General features: G+C 51.8%; 1 protein-coding gene across 1 annotated transcript in view; it reads left to right on the forward strand.

Moving 5' to 3' along the window:
• Mdga1 (MAM domain containing glycosylphosphatidylinositol anchor 1) overlaps window positions 1-23,207 on the forward strand; it is a 56,610-nt gene extending 33,403 nt beyond the window's left edge. The window contains exons 3-17 of the mRNA XM_021149662.3: window positions 1,247-1,421; window positions 3,148-3,344; window positions 4,061-4,193; window positions 4,409-4,678; window positions 7,187-7,516; window positions 10,688-10,984; window positions 11,411-11,698; window positions 12,855-13,006; window positions 13,810-13,987; window positions 14,210-14,233; window positions 15,176-15,328; window positions 15,631-15,765; window positions 20,747-20,877; window positions 21,078-21,186; window positions 22,869-23,207. Of these exons, the coding sequence (XP_021005321.1) occupies window positions 1,247-1,421; window positions 3,148-3,344; window positions 4,061-4,193; window positions 4,409-4,678; window positions 7,187-7,516; window positions 10,688-10,984; window positions 11,411-11,698; window positions 12,855-13,006; window positions 13,810-13,987; window positions 14,210-14,233; window positions 15,176-15,328; window positions 15,631-15,765; window positions 20,747-20,877; window positions 21,078-21,186; window positions 22,869-22,960 (2,664 nt within the window). The 3' untranslated portion in view covers window positions 22,961-23,207. The remainder of the gene's footprint in view (window positions 1-1,246; window positions 1,422-3,147; window positions 3,345-4,060; window positions 4,194-4,408; window positions 4,679-7,186; window positions 7,517-10,687; window positions 10,985-11,410; window positions 11,699-12,854; window positions 13,007-13,809; window positions 13,988-14,209; window positions 14,234-15,175; window positions 15,329-15,630; window positions 15,766-20,746; window positions 20,878-21,077; window positions 21,187-22,868) is intronic.
• The last annotated feature ends 2,592 nt before the right edge of the window (window positions 23,208-25,799 follow it).

Raw genomic sequence — 25,799 nt, forward strand, 5'->3', positions numbered from 1 at the left:
GCTAGAGCAAAGATATTAACCACAAGTCTGGAGAAGCAATGGAAATCACGAGAAGGGTTCTGAGGATGTAGCTCACTTAGGAGAACTGAGTGAGCACGAACCCCTGGGTTTGACCCCACAGCTGTATTAACAGACCCGCTGCTGCACTCATAGAATATCAGCCACTGTGGAAGTGGAGGCAGAAGAATACGGGATTCAGTCCTGCCTGTCAGCTTCATAGCATTTAAAAACAACCTGGGAAAGGAAAAAACAAAAAACCGACACCAACCCCAAGTTTTGAATAGTATGTTAACATCTACATAGACAAATTAAGGTGACTCCTCAGAGCATGGACACTTACCGAGATCACTATTAATAATAGAAACTGTTGACTGACTAATGCGTTTGAGGCACCACATTTAAGTGCTCCACTCCCTAAGCCTCATGACTTGCAAAGTAGGCATTATGCTATATTAGTTATTGTTGACTGGCAAATACTTCAAAATGCAGGGGCTGAGTCCCGGAACACTTCTTGTCTCCCAGTGCCAGTGGCAGGAATCCAGCAGCTGGCAGACTCTTGCGCAATCTCTCTCAAAAGGCTGCAGTTGGGTGTCAGTCATCCCAGGGGGAGTAGTGCTGGAGAACTCTTCAGAGAGACGTGGTTGCTGATGGCCTGAGGCTGTAGCTTCTCCTAGGCTCCTCTCCACAGGAGTGCTTAGGGCAGGGGAGCAGGGCTTTCTCCTCATCAAGGCTGTGATGGAAATCAGTTTCCTATCCTAGTCTAGGCTCTCCCCTGCTGAAGTCTATTGGCCACACAGAGCCTCGGTAGAACAGAGGGCGGGACCTGCAGAAGAGAGTGAAGCCCATAAAGCCATCTTTGAGACCGGCTGCCAACATAGCTCTTTCACATGCAGGAGTGAGACTGAGGGCTGAGATCACAAAGCTAACAAGCAGATCAACAACGTGCTCAGTTAGCAGTCTTCCCAGCACTGATATATGCTCGTCCAGCCCTCCATTAACCCTAGGCAACGTAGCTAGGAAAGAGGCACAAGAGGCTCACTCAAGTCCCATACATGTCCTGACAAGACCCACAGCCTTGCCTGAGAACCTCCTCCCTCTGCCCCTCAGTTCTTCTCACTGTGGCATCCTAAGGGTCACGAAGGTCAGGCCTGGGTCCACCCTCTCCGGTACCCTGGAGAGCATGGGGCAGGCAGGGGACGCCTGCTCAGCAGGGCCTTCAGCCTCAGTGTGGTGACTGCCCATCCAGGTGCGGTGGACCAAAACTGCCGGCAGCGCATCGGACAAGTTCCAGGAGACGTCGGTCTTCAATGAGACTCTGCGGATCGAGCGCATCGCCCGCACGCAGGGAGGTCGCTACTACTGCAAGGCGGAGAACGGAGTGGGCGTGCCAGCCATCAAGTCTATCCGAGTGGACGTGCAGTGTGAGTTAAGGTCTCTCGAGGCTCTGGATCCTGATGGGACGGGCCCTTCCAGGGCTCCAGACCCCTCAGGGGTGGGAAAGGGAGATAAGATGGAGCAGTGGCAAGGACTGGAAAAACCTCTCTGGAAATGGCCAGCTGTGTGTTGCCCCTTCACCCTGTATCTCCCTAAACCATTCCTGCATTTCCATGTCCTCTCATGGACCTTGATGTAACCCTTTAAACAGCATATTGAATTGTACTTCTTTCTCAGACGAAGAAAAAGCAAAGTAACCCAGTCTTGGCTCCAACCACACCCCAGAGTGGGGACAGCCTTCTCTGAGAGTTAAGGATACAGGATCAGTTCTGAGATTCTGCTCCTCACTATCCTGTGAAACTGTAGACCCCACCCCCCCGCCCCCAACACAGCCTGGGCTGTATGCTAGATTCTCTGAGGAAAGTTTAAATTTTTATTTATTTATGTAGTGTGTGTAGGGGGTGGAGTCACAGGACAAGTTGAAGGAGCTCTCTCCTTCTGCGTCCTGGGTCTTGGGGATCAAACTTCTGCCACCAGGCTTGGTGGCGGGTGCTTTAAAAGGCTGAGCCATCTCTCCGATCCTCATCTTGGGCTCTGCTCCCAGAAGTTCTTAGGTGAGTGACAGGGAATGTGCCAGACGCCAAGGATGCCTTAGGCCATCCGTTTTCAACAGTTGTTAACATTTGCATGCGTGTGTAAGCACCACTGGCTTTTAGATGTAGTGGGTGTTTCAAGGAGCTAGGCTAGGGTGGGAGCCACCCGTGGTCAGGAGGCAGCGTGCACCCTAAGAAGGCTGCCTGGCACAAAACAGGAAGCTCACTGAAAACATTGAGATTCACTTGGTTTTTTGCTTGTTTGGTTGGTTTTTGGAATTTGATCATGCAGTTCTCAATCATGAACTTTATACATCAGAGCATCATGTCCCTCTGTCAAAATGTCAGACATGCCTGCTGAGTAATTCCCTGATACACTCTTCCAGCAAACAACACCCCTGAGACCACCACCACCCAGGAAGAGTTCTAAGCATCAGCGTTACACAGAAATTCCAGTTCCTATGTAGCTCGGTTGGTAGCGTGTTTGCTCAGCATGCAAAAGGCCTTGGGTTCGATCCCCGGCACTGCACAAACTGAGTGTGGTGGTGTATGCCTGTAAAAGCCAAGCTTGGGTGGTAGAGGCTGGAGGATTAAAAGTTCAGCCTCTGCTGTGTAGTGAGTTCAAGGCCAGCCTGGGATATGTGAGACCCTGTCTCAAAATCAAAAACAAAACAAACAAAACTCCAAAACAAAACAAAAAATAACAACAAACAAAAAAAAATCTCCATATCGTTTAAACAGAGCTGAAGGCTACCCATTTTCTAGTCTGGTTGGTCAATGAGAAAACTGAGGCCTATAGAGAAAAGGAACTTAGGCAGGTCACGTTAGCAACTCACAGCCAATGAGGGAGCTTAAACCTGGCTTGTTTCCAGTCTATAGCTTCCATCCTATAAACCCCCTGTAGAGGTAGAGGCACCATACAGGTCCTTGGGGGAGGCCAGCTGGTAGGGAGCCTGGAAGTCATCGGATCCAGTTCCCTACCTCTAACAGCTTAGTCAAAATTGAAGATCCTACGGCAGGCATCTGCTTCCTGTGTCCTTTGCTCCCCAAGGGCTTCGTGGGGCCCGAGCCCCCTGCTCTATGGTCACTTCGTCTTGACTTAGGGCTGGTGTCATTGCAGACTTGGATGAGCCTGTACTGACGGTGCATCAGACGGTGAGCGACGTCCGAGGCAACTTCTACCAGGAGAAGACCGTGTTTCTACGCTGTACCGTCAGCTCCAACCCGCCTGCCCGCTTTATCTGGAAGCGGGGCTCCGACACCCTGTCCCACAGCCAGGATAATGGGGTTGACATCTACGAGCCTCTCTATACTCAGGTCAGGCTGGGCCGCTGGCTCCACCCACACACTCTTGTATCCCAGGAGAGACCGGGTGTGGGGTGTTTGGTGGGAGGGTGGGGGCGGGGCTGAGGTTTGGAGACTGGCCTGACGTCATCAATTCCATGCCTGGGTGAGAGGCTGGAGTTCACACAGCTTGGGGTAAAGTCAGAGCAGAGAGGTCAGAGGTTAGAGTGAGCCCCAGACAGGGCCTCCCAAAGACGACATGTTCCCTGGAATACGGCTGGATAGGGAAAAAAAAAAAATCCGAAGGACAAGCAAGCCATCCGTGCCTGCTACTGCGGCTGAGATGGAGACCCGTGAACAGATATAACAGGAGTTAGGATGGAAAGTTACAGGATCTCCTGTAACAAAGCCATTCTGTTAGGAAGGCTTTTTAGAAGTTCCTGCCAGCCCCTTATGGGGCCTGTAAGCCCGTCCCATGTTGTGTGGGTTACAAGCCACAAGGGTATTCCCTTCCCACTCCTTCTCTTCCCAGAGGGAGAGACTAGGCCTGACCCTGGCATCTGCGCACCAGGGCAGAGCCTCTGCCATAGAGAAGCAGGTGGAAGCTCAGCAAGAGGGGGCAGGGCTTAGGGAGATATGAACTAGTCTAGGAATTGCCTGTTGTCTGTGGCGTGGGATAGATGAATGAATGTGGGGGACCCCAGGAGACCCAAGCAGGTCCCTGACTCCAGTGATCCACTGCCACCCAGGGGGAGACGAAGGTCCTGAAGCTGAAGAACCTGCGGCCCCAAGACTATGCCAGCTACACCTGCCAGGTGTCCGTGCGCAATGTGTGCGGCATCCCAGACAAGGCTATCACCTTCCAGCTCACCAACACCACGGGTACAGGCGCCTCCCCATCCACGCCCACGTGAACCCACACCCTACCCCATGCCAAGTCCCCCCACCCACCCACACACACACACATTCACTTCTGGGTTCCCCTCATCCCTGCCAGAGCTTCCCTGACCCACCCCGCCCAGGTTTCTCTGTTCCCTCGTCTCCCTCTCATTTAGCCCTGGAAGTCTCCTGAGACCCCCACCGCCTTGTCCCCTTAGCACCTCCAGCCTTGAAGCTGTCTGTGAACGAAACTCTGGTGGTGAACCCTGGGGAGAACGTGACAGTGCAGTGTCTGCTGACGGGCGGCGATCCCCTCCCCCAGCTGCACTGGTCCCACGGACCTGGCCCACTGCCCCTGGGTGCTCTGGCTCAGGGTGGTACCCTCAGCATCCCTTCAGTGCAGGCCCGGGATTCTGGCTACTACAACTGCACAGCCACCAACAATGTAGGCAACCCAGCTAAGAAGACGGTCAACCTGCTGGTGCGATGTACGTGATCTGGAGGGGTAGGCGGGTACTGGGACAAACAGGATTCCTGCCATTCAGGGACTGCAGGCCAACAGGGAAAGGGAACCATCTCTTTGCCCCAGAGGGTGAGGTGTATCAGGGAGCCACGGCCCATGCGCTCCGATTTTCCTGCAATTCAGCAATCTACCACCAGGGGCAGAACGGCAATTTGCAATTTACAGGAAGGTCTGGTATTGCTAACGTGTTTCTTTTAGACTGATTAAAAAACAAAACAAAACAAACAAACAAACAAACAAACAAAAACCGGAGGCTACAGAAAGCTAAACGTGGGTACTGTAGGCTTCAGGGGACATTCCATGGCCTTCTTCCTAGCTGCAGACTGACCAAGTTTAAGTGACATTAACATTTCTATAGACCATATATACATTTTTTATTTATTTATTTTTTTTGAGACAGGGTCTTACTATGTAGCTCTGGCCAGCCTGAAATTCACTCTATAGACCAGACTTTCCTCCAACTCAGAGATCTGCCTGCTTCTGCTTCCCAAGTGCTGGGATTAAAGATGCTCTGTGTATGTGCAAACCTCTAGTAGCATAGAATGTTAATGACTCTGAAGTTAATTACCAAGTGTAAAACAGTAGCAGACTTGCACAAGATCTAAAGAAGTATAGACTTGTTCCTAACTAACCCTCAGCCTTGGTCACTTTCATTAGTGGCTTGTTGTAAATTGGAGTTTCTTTTTTGTTTGTTTATTGGTTTTTGTTATTATTATTTTTATTATTGTTTATTGGTGTGTGTGTGTGTGTGTGTATCTTTATTTTAAGGCCAACACCTTTAGAGTTTGATAATGCAAACCTGTCTTCCCAGCAATGGAACAATGGAAGGTGGAAACAGAAAGATCAGGAGTCAAGGCTATCCTTGGCTATATAACAAGTCGAAGGCTAGCCTGGACTACCAGAGATCCAGTCTCAAAAAAACAAAACAAACAAACAAACAAACAAACAAAAATACAGGCTGAAAAGATGGCTCAGCAGTTAAGAGCACATGCTGCTCCTGCAGAGGCGTCAAATTCAGTTCCAAGAGCCCACATGGTGGCTCACAACTACCTGTAATTCCAGATCCAAGGATGAGACCCCTCTTCTGGCCTCCATAGGCAGCGTGCACACACATGGTGCACACATATACAAGTAGGCAAACACCCATACACTTTTTTTTTTTAATACAGGCTTTCTCTGTGTAGCCCTGGCTGTCCTGGAACTCACTTTGTAGACCAGGTTGGCTTTGAACTCAGAGATCCACCTGCCTCTATCTCCCGAGTGTTTAAAGCATCAAACAAGTAAGTTGTTTGTTTTTTTTTTTTTTAAGACCCAGGTTTCTTCCAACTCTTTAGTCCTGGATGTGAAGTAGAGGTGCTGACAAGTATAACTGAGCCTCTGCTGGTTGGGACTGGCTTCTGTGTCCTTCTCTTGATGACCAGTCAGTCTCTTCCTCTGTCTGCACTCAGCGAGAAGCTAACTCTCTTCAACTTAACTTGGACTAAGAAACAAAGAAATGAGATTAGAGCTCTCTAGACACAGCTTTACACAGAGAAAGCTTCACATTTCCCATCAAAGACGAGCTGTCTCCATCTGACCCCACTTGACCTTTACAACATGGGCTGGCGAGATCTTTCTGGACTTAAGTAGTGGCAGTCACCTCGCAGGATGACTCTGCAGCTTGTCTCGTCCAGCTCAGTCTTGACCTCCACGCCACCATACGTGTCCTGTCAAGTTAGTGCCTCTCTTATTAAGTAAGGGCTCTGACTTCAAACAAGAATCACATTTTAAAAAGCATCCAGAACCTTGGCTTTCCAAACCCTGTGATGTCATGCAATTACATGCAGGGTCATCATGTTGGCTTCTTATCCTTAAAAAAAAAATCACACAGGCGTGTTGTAAAGAGTCAGACAGTACCAAGGGGAGAGGGATGGGAGTGCAATCAATTGCTCTTCAGTTTCCTTAGAATCTGTGCTACCTAGAGCCACTATCAAGACTCCTGTCTCCTCCTAAATCAGTACTGTGCATATACAAGGTTTAAAACACAAATAAAAAAGCAAATCAGTATTGTGGCCAAGAAGGTTCTGAGAATGTAAGTTAGACTGGCTGAATCCCAGTTCCCTACATCCTAAGGAATACATAGTAACAGCCTCCCTCAGAGACAGCTGGACAGGTTAGGTGCCCTGATCCACGGACACTGCCTAGGCCAGCGCATCTCACTGATGAAGTGTGCTCATTACTAATGCCTGAAGTCAGCACCAAACTCACTTCTCTGCATTGAGCTCTTTAAAGCTATGAAAACATCTCTGAGCTATTGGAACCATTTCTGGGTTGAGAGAAATTATGTGTGTGTGTGTGTGTGTGTGCGCGCGCGCGTGCGCGCATGCAGAATTGGCGTTGGCGTGCAACCAGTTTGAGAGGAGAAGCTGGGGTAGAACATGGATACCTGTCCTTGGGTCAGCTCCAGCCTTCTTCGAACCCCATCTCCTTGCAGCCCTGAAGAACGCCACATTCCAGATCACCCCGGACATGATCAAAGAAAGCGAGAATATTCAACTCGGTCAGGACCTGAAGCTGTCGTGCCACGTGGACGCGGTGCCCCAGGAGAAGGTGAACTACCAGTGGTTTAAAAACGGCAAGCCGGCACGCACGTCCAAGCGGCTGCTGGTGACCCGAAATGACCCCGAGTTGCCCGCTGTCACCAGCAGCCTGGAGCTCATTGACCTGCACTTCAGTGACTACGGCACTTATCTGTGCATGGCTTCCTTCCCGGGGTCACCAGTGCCTGACCTCAGCATAGAGGTCAACATTTCCTCAGAGACAGGTGGGAGCATCAGGAACTGTGGGGAAGCTGGAGAAATTGGTGGGGTGGGAGTTGGGGGGGCAGGATTTGGGGGCGTGGGATGGGCAGACAGCAATTTGCAAATGGGCGTCTAGAGGGAGGAGGACACCATTTGTTTATCACACACACACACACACACACACACACACACACACACACACACGTTGGGTCTCTGTCATAGCCAAGTCCTATGACCTGGGGTAGCATAATGGGAAAATAGCTGCTGTGTTCATTGAACTTGGTAGGAAGCTGAACCTATTTCAGATGGTTTACAAAGAGAGAGGGAGGACACAGAATCAGCATACACAAAGTCCCTGAGGTAGGTGAGCACACTGGCTGTTTGGAAGATGGGAAGTCACAGTGGCTAGGATTGTGGAATGGTATCAGCTTAGAAAGGCCACCATGGGGACCTCTCAGCATGGAGCCTGAAGGTCTGAGGTCAGGGTGCCAGCAGGGTTGGGCTCCTTGGCTGGCTGCCTCTTCTCCCAGTGCCTTGTCTGTGTCCTAGATGGAATCAGGGGAGGTCCCATTGACTTCAGCCTTCAAAAGCCTTACTCCAATATGGCCATTTTTCAGACAGTGACATTAGGATGCCAACATACACAGATTCAGAGAGGACAGAACACATCCTATGACAGGCCATGGTGAAGATTCAAGTCTTTATTCTGATAATAATTATTATAATAATACAATGAGCTGATAATAGGATGTCGAGTGTTCGCTATGCGTTATCACGAGCGTTTATTTTCTCCATTCGCTCTGTAGTTCGTTTTCTGCTCATTTCTCTTGTGTGGGTGTGCATGTGTGCAAGCCAGAGAACGACTTGCCAGAGTTAGGTCTCTCCTTCTACCATGCGGGTCTCAGGTATCAAACCCAGGTTGATAGGTTGGGCAGCAAGTACCTTTACTGTGGCTTTACCTAACCAGCCAGGGGTGGCAGTTTATCTTACTGATGAATAAGCATGCCTTAGAAATCCACAGTTGAGAAACTTAGCATACGTCGGAGCTGGGGTAAGAGCCCAGGCAGGGCCTCTGGCGTCTATGCTCAGCCACCCACTATGGGAGGATGGCAGCAGATCACCAGAGGGTGATCTTTTGGAAGAGGGTCTCCTGACCGAGTATAGAAGCCAGCTGACCTTGGCTGGTAAGGCACATGACCAGGCCGTACTATAATGAGTACCAAGAGTACTAAATACTCTAATAGTTATGAGTACTTCTTCCTCTGACCCTTAATCAGTTTCTCTTGGTGGGCAACTCAACCCAGAGACCTTGGCAGACCCCTCCCACCTTTGACATCTGCACATAGGGAAACCCAAGGAGACTGGAGAGAGCAGAAGGGATTTCTTAAAGGAGATAGACTTGATTAAGGGGGATCTGGAAAGGGGACTCTAGGGAAGAGAAGCTAGGCTGCCTGAGGAACCAGAGGAGGAGGTGGGCTCCTTTTGGGTCTTGGGGGTAGGAGGAGCAATGCTGTAGGCTCTGCCAGGTGAGGAACTAAACCCAGGGGAAAGTACAGCAAACAGAAAAAAACACAGAAGTCCCACAGTGCAAGAGACTAGGTGTCTCTCCCAGTAGGTAAGAGGATTTCTCATGCTGGGACAGTGGTGGCACAAGCCTTTAATCCCAGCACTTGGGAGGCAGAGGCAGGCAGATTTCTGAGTTCGAGGCCAGCCTGGTCTACAAAGTGAGTTCCAGGACAGCCAGGGCTATACAAAGAATCCCTGTCTTGGAAAAACAAAACAAAACAAACAAAACGAGGCTTTCTCACAAGATCATCCTGCATCTAGGAAGGTCCAGGTTTGAGCTGAGGCTGGGGTGATGAGGCCAGGGTCTGAGGGCCTCCTCCCCAGAGCCCAAGTCTAGAGCTTTAACCCCAGGGCACATGGCTAAAAAAAGCGGGAATCTCTTCATCTTTTGGTGGGGGGAGGCGCTGGAGGGCTTGGAAGCCCGGAAGTTTCTGATTGAGTGAAGGAGCCTGAGTCTGTTTCTGAATTTGGCTCATTGGTATGATGTCTGGAACATGGAAGCCTTGTAAAAGCCTCTAGAAACAATTTAAACCTGGAGGGGGCGGGGGAAGAACCAACTGGCTCCAAAATAGGAAGAGTAAGGCATGAAATGCAAGCCAAGAGCTGCACAAATGTTGGCAGGATACAAATTGTAAACGAGATAACCGGACCTTCGCCTGGGTTGTATAGTTATTTACAAATAGTTGTTTTGTATTTAATTATAGTTAATGCTCAATACTTGACATTTAATGATAAAATGTTTGATGTGGGCAGAGACCCAAGGAGGTCTTCTAAAAACCCCTCCTTTTGGCAGTGTGTTGGGGCAGAGTGGGTTCAGCTGTGAATAATGGAACTCTAATTAATAGTGATTTAGCCACTGGGGTGTGGCTCACCAGCAGAGCCTCTGGCTTAGCATGTATAAGGCCCGGAGCTCCATCCTGAGCCTGCACACAAACTAAATGTGTGTTGTTTTGTCGTGTAGAAGTTGGCTGTGGAGCAGACTGGCTTAGGATGGCGGCTGGCCTCCACAAATTCCTCAGGATTCTAGGCGCCATCACCTCTGCAATGGTGGCTCCACTAGGCCAGTGATCTGCATCCTGACCTGCAGGAAGACCTGAATTTTCTTTAATATTCCATTGGTCAGCGTTTATTCAGATGCATGCTGGGAAATGTAGTTTCTATTCTGAGTGGTGTGGGTCTCACTGAAACCAAGTATCCTTATTACTTTGGAAGAAGGGCTACAAGATGTTGGGAGATACACAAACACTTCTTGCTGATTCTGTAGGCAAGAAAAGCTAAAGGGATGCTGGAGAGATGGCCCGGTGGCTCCCAGCATCCAGGTTAGAAATCCAGGGTAGCTCACTATGCCCTCTAACGAAAGTTCTGGGATCCAGTGCCCTCTTTTGGCCTCCTTGGGCCATGCATGCATATGTGGATACACATGCATATACACATAAATAAATATAAAAATACTTCTGTAAGAAAAGCTGAGGGGCTGGGAAGGAGAGATTAAAGGCACTTGAGAGTCTGAAACAGAACAAATTCAAAGCTAGCCTCTGCTACATAGCAAGTTCAAGGCCAGCCTGGATGGGCAACAGGTCAGAGACCACGGTCCCTAATTCGGTCCACCCCTCTCCACCTTCCTCCAGTACCACCCACCATCAGTGTGCCCAAGGGCCGAGCAGTGGTGACAGTGAGGGAGGGCTCTCCTGCTGAGCTCCAGTGCGAAGTTCGTGGCAAGCCCCGGCCTCCAGTGCTGTGGTCTCGGGTGGACAAGGAGGCCGCCCTTCTGCCCTCGGGGCTGGCCCTGGAAGAGACTCCGGATGGGAAGCTGCGGCTGGAGAATGTGAGCCGCGACATGAGCGGCACCTACCGCTGCCAGACAGCTCGCTACAATGGCTTCAACGTACGATCCCGGGAGGCTCAGGTGCAGCTGACAGTGCACTGTGAGTCCCCTCCCCAGACATCCAACCTAGGCCAACCCCACCACTCCTCCTACTGTGTGACACCACCTAAAAACTCCTTGACATCCTTCCACTGAAGCACAGGGAAGTAATTTGCTTCAGTTTGCACAGCAAGGCTGGGATTTGAACCAGTTTTAGAGTCAATGCTCCAAGCTCACAGGCTATGCGGTCTTTCGTTATGTGTTGGTCTAGGGGACCCACTGAGGCACTACCAGAGGTCCAGAGGCCTATTGGCCCAGTCTAGGAAGCATAGCTGGAGTGAATGGCCCGCAGTCTGAGTGTGGGTGTTGTATGAGTGAGTTTCAAGTATGTACCGGCCCTGAGCTCCTCCCAGGCCAAGGTCACGGGACAGGGGGACAAATGAGCTGCTTCCTCCATGGTCCTACTGACGGTAGTCCCGGTCCCCAGTCCCTCCAGAGGTGGAGCCCAGTTCCCAGGACTTGCGCCAGGCGCTGGGCCGGCCTGTGCTCCTGCGCTGCTCGCTCCTGCGTGGCAGTCCCCAGCGCATCGCCTCGGCCGTGTGGCGCTTCAAAGGACAGCTGCTGCCCCCGCCGCCTGTTCTCCCCGCCGCTGCTGTGGAGACCCCCGATCACGCCGAGCTGCGCCTGGACGCCCTGACCCGTGACAGCAGCGGAAACTACGAGTGCAGCGTCTCCAACGACGTGGGCTCAGCCACCTGCCTCTTCCAGGTCTCGGGTGAGCGTCCGGTCAGCCCCACCCCCGCCTGCTCGCCCACACCTTCCTGGGACCAGGCTCTGTCATCCACCCCAACCTCTCCCCGTACCCCTCCCCCTGCCTGGGCTGCTCTTTCCTTCTAGCTCCTGCAGTCTTTAGGCATTTGTCTTTTCTAAGACTTTTGTCCTCCTCTTGAAGGCCCGTCCCCTCAAGACCACGCCCCTCCACCCCAGTTCCTCTTACAGCCACGCCCCCTTTCAAATGCACCACTGTACGTTTGGCCTCATCTGATTCCCACTCTGTGCTTCTGTCCCTTCAGCCCCACCCACAATCAAAATCTGGGCCCAGTCCCATCTCAGCCAGAGCTCAAAGTCTTTCTTCCATAGTCCTTGGCCTCAGAGGGTGCGAATGGGTAAAACCATTGGGTACCCAGCTTGTAGCTTGGAGGGAAGAAGATGCATTCCCCTGAACAGCCTATTGAGGCTGGACTAGGCAGAACATAATCTCCTCCTCACTCATCCCTCCACCCCCAACCTTTCCCCAGTTGCCACCCTAGAGGTAGCAGTGCACCCGCAGGGACCTGATTCCCTGTTGCCTGAACACGCCCCCCCCCCCCGGCTTTCACAGTAGCCCCCCAAAAGTACGGGGTGAATCCTTCAGTTCTTGCATTCCTCCACCTCCTCAATAGCAGGAGAGAAGGCTGCAGGTCACTGGCCCCCTTCCAGGCCTCTCCCCACCCACTCAGCTTTGCCAGCCAGAGGCCCCTGTGACATTTCCCACCTCCCCCGTCCTCCCTCCCCGTCCCCCCATTTTTCCTGTCTCCCAACCCTTTGACCTCCACCTATCATTTCTTTCTTCCCTCACTATATGCCCGGCCCTCGTCTTTACCAATCTTTCTGTTTTCTTCCTTGGCCTTTCCTCTTTCTATCCTCACCAACATCCCCCTTTTGGAACTTACAATCTGCCCCCTCCATCTCCGCCCCCTCCCCACCCCCACCCGCCTTCATCACCCCCTCTCCTTCCAACACCAACTCTCCTCACGACACCCCTTTCTCTTTGTTGCCTCCACCTCTGTTCCTCTTTCCCACGGCTCCTCTCTCTGTGTCTCTCCCGCCCCACCCCACCCCACCCTACCCCCACCCTCCATGGCCCCATGCCCCCCTCCCTGCCCTCTCAGCCAAAGCCTACAGCCCGGAGTTTTACTTCGACACCCCCAACCCCACCCGCAGCCACAAGCTGTCCAAGAATTACTCCTATGTGCTACAGTGGACACAGAGGGAGCCAGACGCTGTGGACCCCGTGCTCAACTACAGACTCAGCATCCGACAGGTGGGCCTGGGCATGACACATGCACAATGGGGCATGGAATGTGCAGGGGTGGGGGCGCGGGGCGGGATAGGGACAGGGAGGAGTTCCCAGACACCTGCCGGCCCCTTCTGTCTTGACAATTTTCTGAGTCCAGATATAGTGACCAGAGCTGCGAGCCTCTGAACACCTGTATCCTCCTTACTGGACACAGCTGAGAAGCAGACATAAGACAGCTGGGCTCAGGGCAAGACCAGTTTGATGGACATCGACTCTGGTGTCCAGGGCTGAGGTGGGGGACTCTGTGATACAAAGCCTCAGACTGTGAGCCACTCTTATGCCTGCCTGGTCCAATCGATGAGGTCCTGCTCTGTCCAAGAGGCAGTAGTGGGAGGTCAGGAAGGGGGAGACTGTGGCTCTTGGGAACAGGGCTTAGGTGGGGGCAGAGCCAGCTGCTAAAGCGACTGAGAAAGTTAACAGCTCTTTTGACCCTCGTTTGCTTATCAGTGAAGTGGGACAATGTTACTATTTCAAGATGATGGTTGTTTTTGAATATTAGATGAATTGATGCTGCCTAAGCACTTTACAGTGCCCAGGACACACTAATTGTCCCATGCCTGTTGCTATAGTATGCTATTATATATTATTGTTAGCATAGAGACAGGCCTGGGACAGCAAAGTGTTGCGTCTCAAAGATGGGGAAACCAAAGGCCTGCTGTCCCAGACCTTTGCTCCTTCCACTCTCCTGAAGCATTCCAGGGCCTGGGCTCCCCCTCCAGTGGAGGCTGTGGCCTTTTGGGCATCTGGGAACACCCCTGTATCCACAGTTGAACCAGCACAATGCCATGGTCAAGGCCATCCCCGTTCGTCGTGTGGAGAAGGGACAGCTGCTGGAGTATATCTTGACTGACCTCCGAGTACCCCACAGCTATGAGATCCGCCTCACACCCTACACCACCTTTGGGGCTGGTGACATGGCTTCCCGCATCATCCACTACACAGAGCGTAGGTGATGGCGGTGGCAGCGGGGAGTGGGCCCATCCCATAAACCCTTTCTACACACCCTTCAAACTTGGAGCACCCCACTGTTCACACTTACCCTGTGGGCCAGGCCCACTGGTCCCCAGTCCTGGCCCCAAGATCCCCCTCCCCCTCCCACACTCCCACTCCCTGCTCCCCAGCCTGGGCACTCTTTGTTCTGACTTGGTTCCCTTGCTTGCTTTTCAGCTATCAACTTGCCCAGCCTGTCAGGTGAGACCCCAGTCCTTAACTTCCCTTACTCTTTAGGGACACAGAGCCTAAAGTGGGACTAGGGAACTTGAAGGGACACCCAGAGAGAAACATTACGTCTTCCCGTATTTCCATAGAAAATGCCAGCAACAGAGGATGGCCTGGAGACACTTGCAACCATAGTTTATTCCGGGGGCTTAAAGACTGCACGTTGGTGGGGGGCACTGTCCGTCAAAGTAATGGAAAAGTCCGGGCTGTCCTAAGGTCCTCTGTTTCTGCGATGGAATTCCCTAAACAGAAAGCAGCTTAGGGGAGAAAGGGAGTAGGGTTGTAATCTGTGATGCTGGGTGGGCGGGCACCTGCAAGGGTCCTCTGGATAGAAGGCCAGGGGTGTCTGAATCTGAAGAGGCACGCCATTATTTCTGACAGAGATTTAACATGTTCTTTAATGATGAACGCAGACAACAAACCACGCTAGAATAATCACCAGTACCTGTTACCCTGTCATCTGCACATAGCCCGCATTTCCCCGGCGCCTTATAGCTGTTGCAGACATCTGCAAATGTCACTTTTATTCATTAGCATTTCAGAACCACGGTAGTTATTAGACCTCATGGTAGATGTTGCGATTTAATTACATAATAAAGGAGCCCCTGTTATTATATAACGGATTACAAGACTATTTTGACAACTGTATTTCAATTTAATTGATTTCCTTTGAAGCCCCTGTGCATTTTATTGTATATGCCTAGAATCATTACTCTGGAAGGAAGTCTTAAATAGGCAGAGTCCTGTTCTGGAATAAATTTGTCCTGGATGCCACCGCCCTGAAGCCCAGGACCTGTTGTTTAGAGTATTTAAAGTTGGCTTAGGGATGTTAAGGGGGAGGGAGGGTAAGGATAGACAAGAAAGGCTGAAGCTGAACCTCATTGTGTCACCCCACCCCCTGTGTCCTCCACGCAGACAACACCTGTCACTTTGAGGATGAGAAAATCTGCGGCTACACCCAGGATCTGACAGACAACTTTGACTGGACGCGGCAGAATGCTCTTACCCAGAACCCCAAGCGCTCTCCTAATACTGGGCCCCCTACTGACATCAGTGGCACCCCTGAAGGTGAGGGCGTGGCCTGTTGTTAAGAATAGCCGGTGGCCTCTGGGAGGAGTCCAGGTCTGTAGACCCCTAGTCTGAGAGAGGTGGGAGAGACACAGGCAATCCCCAGGAGACAGAGCTTTGACCTGATTGGACAAATTATAGAGCAGCTGAACTCTGAATTAAGCCCGGCAAGGCTCTTTGATTTGCCTCAGGGAGGTTGAGCTTCACCAGCTAAGCTAGAAAGAAATGAGCTGTGCAGAGGCTGGGGCAGAGGAGGAAGACTCCTAGTGTAACCCCGCCCCCCCCCCCCACCTCCGCTGCAGGCTATTACATGTTCATTGAGACATCCAGACCCAGGGAGCTGGGGGACCGTGCAAGGCTGGTGAGTCCCCTGTACAACGCCAGTGCCAAGTTCTACTGCGTCTCTTTCTTCTACCACATGTATGGGAAACACATCGGTGAGTTTGAAACCGTGAGATCTGACTGTATATGCTTGCTGGGGAGGATGAGGGGGCTACAGGAGGCCCGGGACTTCCCAAGGAAGCCTCAGCATCTCAAGTTGGCTAACCTGTGCATAGGGATGGGGAACAGTGGGCGAGCTGTGCTGGGGCTGGAGAACACCCCTTAGCTGTTTTGGTTGTGTGTAGACAACTTGCCAGGTACAGGGGTCCACATAATTCAGAGAGGTTAAGTATTTTCCCAAGACAGAGAAACAAAGCACTCCATCCAGGGTCTGATCTCCCTGAATCCTAAACACAGCACTGGATGGGGTGTGTCTCCCTTCCTGAGCAGCAAGAGGAAGAGCTGTTCCCTAAGTGTAAGAGGGAAGTGAAACCACAGAATGGGGAGACAGTGCGCATAGGATGCCATGGCTCCTGCATCAGTCGCTTTGATGCAGGAGACGGACAAGTCCCTGCCCTACAGAAAGCCTGACAGCTAACAGCAGCTGATAGGAGTTAGTAGTGACCACCGTGGTAACCTCGGTCAGCATCAGGACAGCAGATGACAAGAAACACGGAGCCCATGTGGGGGTTGGTCTGGGGAGCCTGCTGAGAACACAAAAATTGTTTAATGTGGGGCTTACGCTGGGTATGGTGGTGCGTGCCTTTGATCCCAGCACTCAGGAGGTAGAAGCAGGGCTCAGTTTTGAGGCCAGCCTGGTCTACATAGCCAGTTCCAAGCCAGCCAGGACTGCATAGTGAGACCCCATCTTATTAAACAAAAAAATTGTTTTAGTTTTTGTTTTTTCTCGAGACAGGGTTTCTCTGTGTAGCCCTGGCTGTCCTGGAAGTCACTCTGTAGACCAGGCTGGCCTCAAACTCAGAAATCCACCTGTCTCTGCCTCCAAGTGCTGGGATTAAAGGTGTGTGCCACCACTGCCCGGCTTGTTTGTTTGTTTTTTAACCTACAGGAGAAAACTAATGTGTTTTACAGGGACTGAAAGTTATAAAAGAGAAGGCAGTAAAGGCAGAGCACAGGCATCCTCTCTCCTCACCGTTTTATACTGTTTTTATGCTCACCTTTTCCCTCTGGACCATCCATCATCTTGGCAATCCTTCCTTATCAGTCGACTGAAGTTTCTCCATTGTCCTTGCGTGCCCCTCCCCATCCCCATCCCACAGCAACTTAAGATGCCCACAGTCTCGCTGGCTCACCCAGGAGAAGTTTCCAGATCGAGGAAGGAGGGTCATGCTGGCCAAATAACCCAGGATGGGGGTGGTGGGACAGGACCTTTGACCCCAAATCATTTAAGCAGACCAGTACTGTGCCTGGGTCTGGACTCTGAGAAGTTCCCCCTCCCCTGGGGGTGGTAGTGGTGAGAAAGGTGGATGGCCTTGAATGTCTGACCTCGTTTCTATTTAGTTTCAGGGCAGTCACCCCAACAACACCAGGCAAATATGGAGATGGTGGGTCACTGTCAGCTTAGAGTGGCCCTGGACATCTAGGTGTCAGGAGGGACACAGAGGTTGTTGTAAGAGCCTGGAATTAGGGGGGACAGAAAGCCTGAGGGGACCATGTCTGTGACTCGTAGTCCTTGCTCTGAGCTTCACAGGGGTGGGGTGAATACTAGGCAGTAAAGCTATTGGGAGGCAGCCTTGAGGCCATCTAAGGGGGACTCTCACTGACAAACCTATGGGACAGGAATAGGCTATTCCAGAGGCGAAAGGCATCCTGACCACTGACAGAATCCTCCAGTTGTGGAGAGACTCCATCCCAGGTCACACTACTCCTTGGCTCAGGACCCTCTGACCCTTTCTGTCCCCATCCTCAGGTCTCCCATGCCAGGCACAGCACAACCCATCTCTGACCTTAATTGTTACCACCTGACACTGGCACCCCAGTGCCTGGCTTGAATAAGAGCACATCCCTGCTTCTGCAGGCTTTGCTCAGAGTGGTCCCTGGCCTGGACATTATTCATTCCTTCACTTGGGTCTCCTGGGGGAATCCCTCACTACCCCACTGAAGGTAGCTGTCCTTTGTTGCTTTTTCATTTTTTAAAAAATATTTATTTAGGGCATCGGTTCCCATTACAGATGGTCATGAGCCACTCTGGGGTTGCTGGGAATTGAACTCAGGGCTTCTGGAAGATCAGTCAGTGCTCTTAACCACTGAGCCATCTCGCCAGACCCTCATTTTTTTCATTTTTATGTGCACACATGGGAGGGGGGCTCTGCGAATTTTCTAGTCTGTGTATGTGCCCCTGCCTGTGGAGTTCAGAGGTCAACCTCAGACATTGTTCCTCAGTCAGACTCCACCTTATTTACGTTTTGTTTTGTTTTGTTTTGTTGTTTTGTTTTGTTTTGTTTGTTTTGTTTTGTTTGAGGGTCTTTCGATCTGCCTGCCTTTGCCTTCTGTGTGCTAGGATTATAGACATACAATACCATACTTGGCCCATGTTAAGTTTTTGAGAAACGGTCTTTCACTGAACCTAGAGCTCATTGATTTCACTAAAGAGACGGCCTGGCAGTCAAAACAATAGTTGCTGTTCTTGAAGAGGACCTGGGTTCAATTCCTAGCGCCCACATGACATCTCAAACTGGTCTATAACCCTGTTTGGGGGCATCTGATGCCCTCGTCTGATCTCCTTTGACACCAGACACTCTTGTATACACACTTGTATACATGCAGACCAACACTCATACACATAAAATAAAAATGAATAAATCTTTTTTAAAAAATTGTTTCTGAAACAGAGTCTCAGCCCGAGCTCAAACTCATATTTGTTTTGCAGTTGGGGGCTTGTAAGGCCTCTGAAAAGCAATGGTCTGGGCCACGCTGAAGCCAGAGTGGCCATTTCCTGTTTGTCTAGGACAAGTGGCTACCCTCTTAGGCACCCATCCTTGACTGTTGAGGTCCTGCTGGCTTTGAGCCGTTAGCGTGTCCCCCAGGCCTGGTTCTGCTATATAACACCCCCCCTCCCCATGGTGCCTGGCAGCTCTGGGCACCAGCTGTCCCTAAACTTTGTGTCTCGTCAGCTCTCCTTGGTCCTAGCCAACTCCCTTTCATCCAAGGCAGGTAACATTTGGTGACTCGCCCCACAACAGGGGGGAGGGGGGCGGCTGTCTGTCTATCTGGTATCACAGATGGTGCAGCTTTGTCTGTGGGCAACGCCATGGAAATGCCAGCCATCGGGAGCCTCTGAAGATGGATTTCCTTTCCTGCAGAGCCAGGTCTCTTGTGCCACAAGATGGGCTGAAAGAGACAGCCAGTGGACACTGACCGCAACCGGGTGCCTTTCACTAAAGCTGCAATCCGCTCCTCTCCCCGTGCCCCTCAGAGCTCCTGGGGTTCCAGATCCCCCCAAGGTTGCACAGATGGGTTCACCGCCCCTAGGCTAGTGCCCCCAACTCTTACCCTAATTCTATTCGCCATAGCCAAGTAGCCCCCCACCCCCGATGTCTTTTAACTAAATTGTTCTGTGTTCCAGTGTTGATTTATTTTGCTGTGCCTAGCATCCGTGTTAGGAAAAATCTGGCTGGGATGGCTGGCTTTATCCAGTGCACAAGACATCCAGATAAAGGAGCCGGAGAGCCGGCTCAGAGGGTGAAGTGTTTACTAATCAAGCGTGAGGCCCTGAATTCAGATCCTTGGGACCCAAGGAAAAGCTGAGTGGCAGATCATACCTGTGATCTGATGGGACTGGGGAGATGGGGACCAAGACAGGAAAATCCTAGGGATCTGCTGGCAAGCCGGCTGTCTATCCATGAGCTACACACACCCACACACGCACGCACACACACACACACACACACACTAATAATAATGATAATAATAAATATAATTTAAAACCACACATGCATGGGCCTGCAGGATGGCCCAGTAATAGTTCATGATAGCAAGTTCAGTCCCCAGAATCCACATGGTAGAAGAAGAAGCTGACCCCCACCTACTCATTGTCCTGTGACCACACACACACTATGGCATGCGCCCACCTCTCTCCTAAAATCAATGAATGAATAAATGAATACATAGATAAATTAACAAAGCTACAAGCGATGGCTCAGAGGTCAAGGGCACTTGCTGTTCTCAGAGACCACTGCGTTTGGTTCCTGGCACCGTGTCAGGCAGTTTATAGTGACCTGTCACCCTGGTTCTCGTGGCTCCTGTGCTCTGTTGTGGCCTCCACAGATGTGTGTGTGCATACATGCACATAAATAAAAAGAAATCTCTCTCTCTCTCTTTCCCTCCCTCCCTCTCCCTCTCTCTCTCTATACATACATACGTATATACACATATATACATATATATGTGTGTGTGTGTGTGTGTGTGTGTGTGTGTGTGTGTGTGTATGTGTGTGTATGTGGAGGAATTGGGTCCTCCATATTCCTCACAGCCTGACTGGGGGTGGGCACTCACAGTCAGACACACAGTTCTTGTCATCCAGACATCCTAAGCCCTCCATCCCAGCCCCCTCCCTGTCCTCTTCCTTCTCCCTCCCCCCCTCTTTTCCCCAACCCATGTCCAGACTCATACCTTTGTTGGGATCCATCTGTATATATATATATAAACATACACACACACACACACACACACACACACACACACACACACACATATATATATATATATATATATATAAACTATACAAATAAAGATGGCCAGTCCCTCTCTGCAGCCCACTTACAGTGTACATATGCTCTATATGTGTACATAGAACCCTGTCGGAGCTGAGGCAGGAGGCCGCCTCTGGGATGGCGATTTCACTCTTGGGTGGAGATGGTGGTGTGTGTTTGTGCCAGGCCTGATTCACTGATTTCATGGGAATGAAAGGAAAAAAGGGAAGAACTAACTCTGCAAGCTGGTCTGGGGACAGGACCAGGTCCCACCCAGCAGGGCTGTGCTGAAGATGGGGTGAAGGAGGGAGGGGGTGGCTTGGAAAAGACTGGAAGGCAGAGGTGTCCTCCCCAACCTCACTGCTCGCTCTCCCTTCTGCCACAGGCTCCCTCAACCTTCTGGTGCGGTCCAGGAACAAAGGCGCTCTAGACACGCATGCCTGGTCCCTCAGTGGCAATAAGGGTAATGTGTGGCAGCAGGCCCATGTACCCATCAACCCCAGTGGGCCCTTCCAGGTAAGAAGATGGCTGAAGGCTGCTCTGAAGGCAGGTGGCTGCCCTGGCCAGAGGTCTTAGGGAGGTCCCCTGCAGGCTCCCGGGGGTGGTTAAGGCAGGGGATGGGGTCTTCCAGGTAGCCCGAGGTGAAGGGGTGGGGAGGCTCTGGTGCCAGGCCCAACGTCCCCAACCCCTCCCCCTGCTCTCTGACCCCACCCCAGATTATTTTTGAGGGGGTTCGAGGCTCGGGCTACCTGGGGGATATTGCCATAGATGATGTCACACTGAAGAAGGGAGAGTGTCCCCGGAGGCAGATGGATCCCAACAAAGGTATGAGTCTGGACATGGGTTGGGGAAAAGAGGGGGGGAGGAGGATGGAAGAGGACAAGGAGGGGGCTGGGATGGAAGGCTTAGGATGTCTGGATGACAAGACAAGTCTGTGTGTCTGACTGTAAGTGAGTGCCCACCCCAAGTCAGGCTGTGAGGAATATGGAGGACCCAAAGAGGCCACAGGCCCTGCCTCCACTTACCTGCCTAAGCTTACTGAGGTATCTTTAGTGTATACCTATGGCCCAGGTATTTCCTGTGTGAACTGGGTGGACTGTGTGAGCTGTGTGAGTTGTGTGGACTGTGTGAGCTGTGTGGACTGTGTGGACTGTGTGAGCTGTGTGGACTGTGTGAGCTGTGTGAGCTGTGTGGACTGTGTGAGTTGTGTGGACTGTGTGAGCTGTGTGGATTGTGTGGACTGTGTGAGCTGTGTGGACTGTGTGAGCTGTGTGGACTATGTAGACTGTGTGAGCTGTGTGAGCTGTGTGGACTGTGTGAGCTGTGTGAGCTGTGTTAACTGTGTGAACTGTGTGGACTGTGTGGATTGTGTGGACTGTGTGGACTGTGTGGACTGTGTGGACTGTGTGAGCTGTGTGAGCTGTGTGGACTATGTAGACTGTGTGAGCTGTGTTAACTGTGTGGACTGTGTGAGCTGTGTGGACTGTGTGGACTGTGTGAGTTGTGTGGACTGTGTGAGCTGTGTGAGCTGTGTGGACTGTGTGGACTGTGTGAGTTGTGTGGACTGTGTGAGCTGTGTGAGCTGTGTGGACTGTGTGAGCTGTGTGGACTGTGTGAGCTGTGTGGACTATGTAGACTGTGTGAGCTGTGTTAACTGTGTGGACTGTGTGAGCTGTGTGAGCTGTGTGGACTGTGTGAGTTGTGTGGACTGTGTGAGCTGTGTGGATTGTGTGGACTGTGTAGACTGTGTGAGCTGTGTGGACTGTGTGGACTGTGTGGATTGTGTGGACTGTGTGAGCTGTGAGGATTGTGTGGACTGTGTGGACTGTGTAGATTGTGTGGACTGTGTGAGCTGTGAGGATTGTGTGGACTGTGTGGACTGTGTAGATTGTGTGGACTGTGTGAGCTGTGAGGATTGTGTGGACTGTGTGGACTGTGTGGACTGTGTGAGCTGTGTGAGCTGTGTGGACTGTGTGAGCTGTGTGGACTGTGTGAGTTGTGTGGACTGTGTGGATTGTGTGGACTGTGTGGACTGTGTGAGCTGTGTGGACTGTGTGAGTTGTGTGGACTGTGTGGATTGTGTGGACTGTGTGGACTGTGTGGACTGTGTGGACTGTGTGGACTGTGTGGACTGTGTGGACTGTGTGAGCTGTGTGAGCTGTGTAGACTGTGTGAGCTGTGTGGACTGTGTGGACTGTGTGAGCTGTGTTAACTGTGTGAACTGTGTGGACTGTGTGGATTGTGTGGACTGTGTGGACTGTGTGAGCTGTGTGAGCTGTGTGGACTGTGTGAGCTGTGTAGACTGTGTGAGCTGTGTGGACTGTGTGAGTTGTGTGAGCTGTGTGAGCTGTGTGGACTGTGTGAACACCCACCTTCAGGCTTCCTTCACTCCCTGAAGAGTAGAAACTGAGTCACGGGGCCTCTCATAACCTACCTGTCTGTTCCTCCCTGTCAAAGATGGAGCTAACCAGAATCCTGGCCTGTTTCTTCTCTATCTTGTGTCACAGTGGTTGTGATGCCAGGCAGCGGAGCCCCGCGCCTGTCCAGCCTGCAACTTTGGGGATCCATGGCCATCTTCCTCTTGGCGTTGCAGAGATGATGAGAGCTGTGTGGCCCCCACCCCGCCCTGCCGCCGGCACACCAAAGTGTCCACATCGTACCAAAGACTGACCCCTGCCAGCCGGGGTGCCTAGGGGCGGGGCCAGCCCGCCAGGGAGGGGGCCTTCATTGGCTGCATTGATGAGCAGAGAACTCGGACAGAGGCCAGGCCAGGCTCTGGTGGTTGTTCAACACACGCACACACTCACACTCACCACAGATATATTAAAGCACAAGTTTTTATTCGACCTGCCAGCACCTTCTTACTGTGGAGATGGGACTTACGTGAATGGCGTCCACCACCTCCAGGGACCTTGGTGCGACATAGGACTCATCTTGTCTGCACACTGCGCTGTGTCTGTCTGACCTTGCCTTGTCCCCTGACTCAAGGCCGAACTCCAGCCCAGAGGCTTGCCAGAAGGGAGCCAGATGTGGGCAGAATATCAGACTTGGGCTGCCTGGATGGAGGTCACAGGGTGCAGAGGCAGGCCAGTCGGGACTCTGTGAGCTCTCCGACTGCCCCTTGATCAGAGGCTGACAAGGAAGGGGCACCTGCTTCAGAGTGGACACATTGCTCAACTCAGATCCCCTGACCTGTTCCTAGGACTCCCTCTTGCCCTCCCCACTGTACCCACTTGAGAGGGCCCGCAGCACAGGGCTTAGGGTATGTACAGTATTAGGACTATCTCCCACCTTCTGCCTGACTCTGACCAGCCGCTAGATGCCACTCCAGAGAGTCCCAGCTTGGGACTTCCAGGGACAGGGGGCGCTGATATGTGAGGAGTGGTGTCCATATTATATACCCAGGTGAGGATTGGCACTGGGAAGCACAGAGCCTGGCCTCTGTGACCCCATGTTCCCACAGAGAACATGAAGTCACAGTGGAGTGGACCCCCTGTTTCTTAGGTATTTGATCAGAGAGTCTGGCAGAGAGGACTGGGGAGGATAAGACACTGTCTAGTCAGCCCTGTGGAGTAGAGGGGTGAGGGAGGGAGATGGATGGAGGTGGCTGCATTTCTTTGTTCCCTGGGAGCTGGGAAGAGGTTTTTGTCCTTGGAACTGTTAGGATAGGATCTAGAACTTTCCTCTTTGGGTCCCTTTACCCACTACCTAGCTTCCACAGGAGAGCAGAATCCTAACCTCTGTGTGTCCATGTTTGAGTGTGTCTGTATGTGCATCTCTGCAGGTGTGAAAGCGTGTGTGCCCATCTGTGTCCATGTACCACTGTGCGCATCATTGGATGGGAGCGTGCAGGAACACGAGGTAGGGCGTAGTAAACCCTGTCTCTGTGGGTGAGTGGCAGCGTGCAGTCTTCACCTCAATGACATGTTTGTGGGGTGCTGGCCCTGTCTGCAGTCTCAGATTGCCTGCTATGGCCTTTCAACCCCCTTTGGATGACAAAGAGCTTACAGATGACCCTATTGAAGGCTAGCTCCTTGGCTGGAGGTGTGGCACAGGGCTCTTCCCTGTGCATTGTGGGGGACAGTTGCAGAGAAGAGCCTGGAACCCCAGCTTCATCGCAGCACCCGGAGGCTCACTGAGGATTGAGACCCTTGCTGCTTAGCCCTCAACCCCACCTGGCTTGTATCATCATCACCACCACCACCATCACCATCTTCTTCACCACCATCATCACTGGCTGCTAGAAGGTCAGGCCAGGCTACAGCAGGGCATCCTGGTACCCAATCAGTGTGGCCGCCTTCCTGGCCCTTCAAGCCCTTTGTCCAAAGTGAGTTGCTCTGTTTGCAGAATAAGATTCTGTGACATCTGCAGGGTATTGCTCCTTAATTATCCCATCTGTGCCGAGTCTACTACCCCAACTAGACTGTGAGTCCCTCCCACTCTGAGCTCCTCCTTCATTCTTGCTCACGAGAGACACTAGAGTAGAAACCTTGTAGAATGGATTCTATAAGCCAGTAGTCCCTGGCCCTGGCTATAGAATCAACTGAGCAGGGGTCAGCCTAAGTGTAGGGTGTGATTTAACATCTTGGGAACACAGCCTGGTATTAGAAACATTAAGAAACCTCTTAGGATAACCCGAGAGGGGAAGCCAGGGTCGTCTCAACTCCAGGGCCTCTGAGTCAGTGCTATGTTGGAGAAATGGCTCCCTCTGCTCCTCCTGGGGTTCCTGCTTCACCCTAAGCCTGCTCCCCCATATCGGCCCACTGTCCTCACTGCTTTATTGTGGGGACTCCTCCTTCTGTATCTTAGAGCTGGACACAGGAAAGGTTCATAGTATGTGTAGGCCCCATGTTCCCGAACCTTCTTTGTGGTGAGAGCAGACATGCCTGAGGGTGTGTGGCCTGAGATTACAAAGCCTGTTTAAGAAGCCCACCCTCCTGTGCAAGTGAGTGAGGCTGGGGTGTGCTAGTCTAGAAGAGCCCACTGTGTGCAGGGGCTGTGTGGTTGATATGTGTGTGCATGTACCAGAAGCATTTAGTCATGTGCAGGGTTGAGAGTAAGTGTAACTGTAGGGCAGGAGCCTTTTGCACATGGACACCTGTGAGCCTACATTCCTGTATGTTTGAGTGTGGGGTCCATGTTGGGGTAGGTGGCCTGTGAACACCCCGGTTCCAGATCAGGCTGAAGGGATCGAGAGGATTGAGCGGATCTCTACAGTGGCAGCCTCACCCTCTTTGCTGGGGGAACTGAGGGAAATTGTGGCCTTAAAGCAGGGATCCCAGAGTAAAGCTCTCAGGGTTCTGGGGTCCTTTTACTCCTGGCCCCTACAAGTTAGTGTCTGGGAGGAGAAAGGCATTCTTGGGACCAGGCAGTAAAGAACAGCTGATGGGTGGTAGCCTCAGCTGGGCTGTCCTGCCCCTTGGGACCACAGTTAACCT

Source organism: Mus caroli, unplaced genomic scaffold (assembly GCF_978045245.1).
Source record: "Mus caroli unplaced genomic scaffold, Mus_caroli_1 scaffold_18, whole genome shotgun sequence".
NCBI classification, from domain to species: Eukaryota; Metazoa; Chordata; class Mammalia; order Rodentia; family Muridae; genus Mus; species Mus caroli.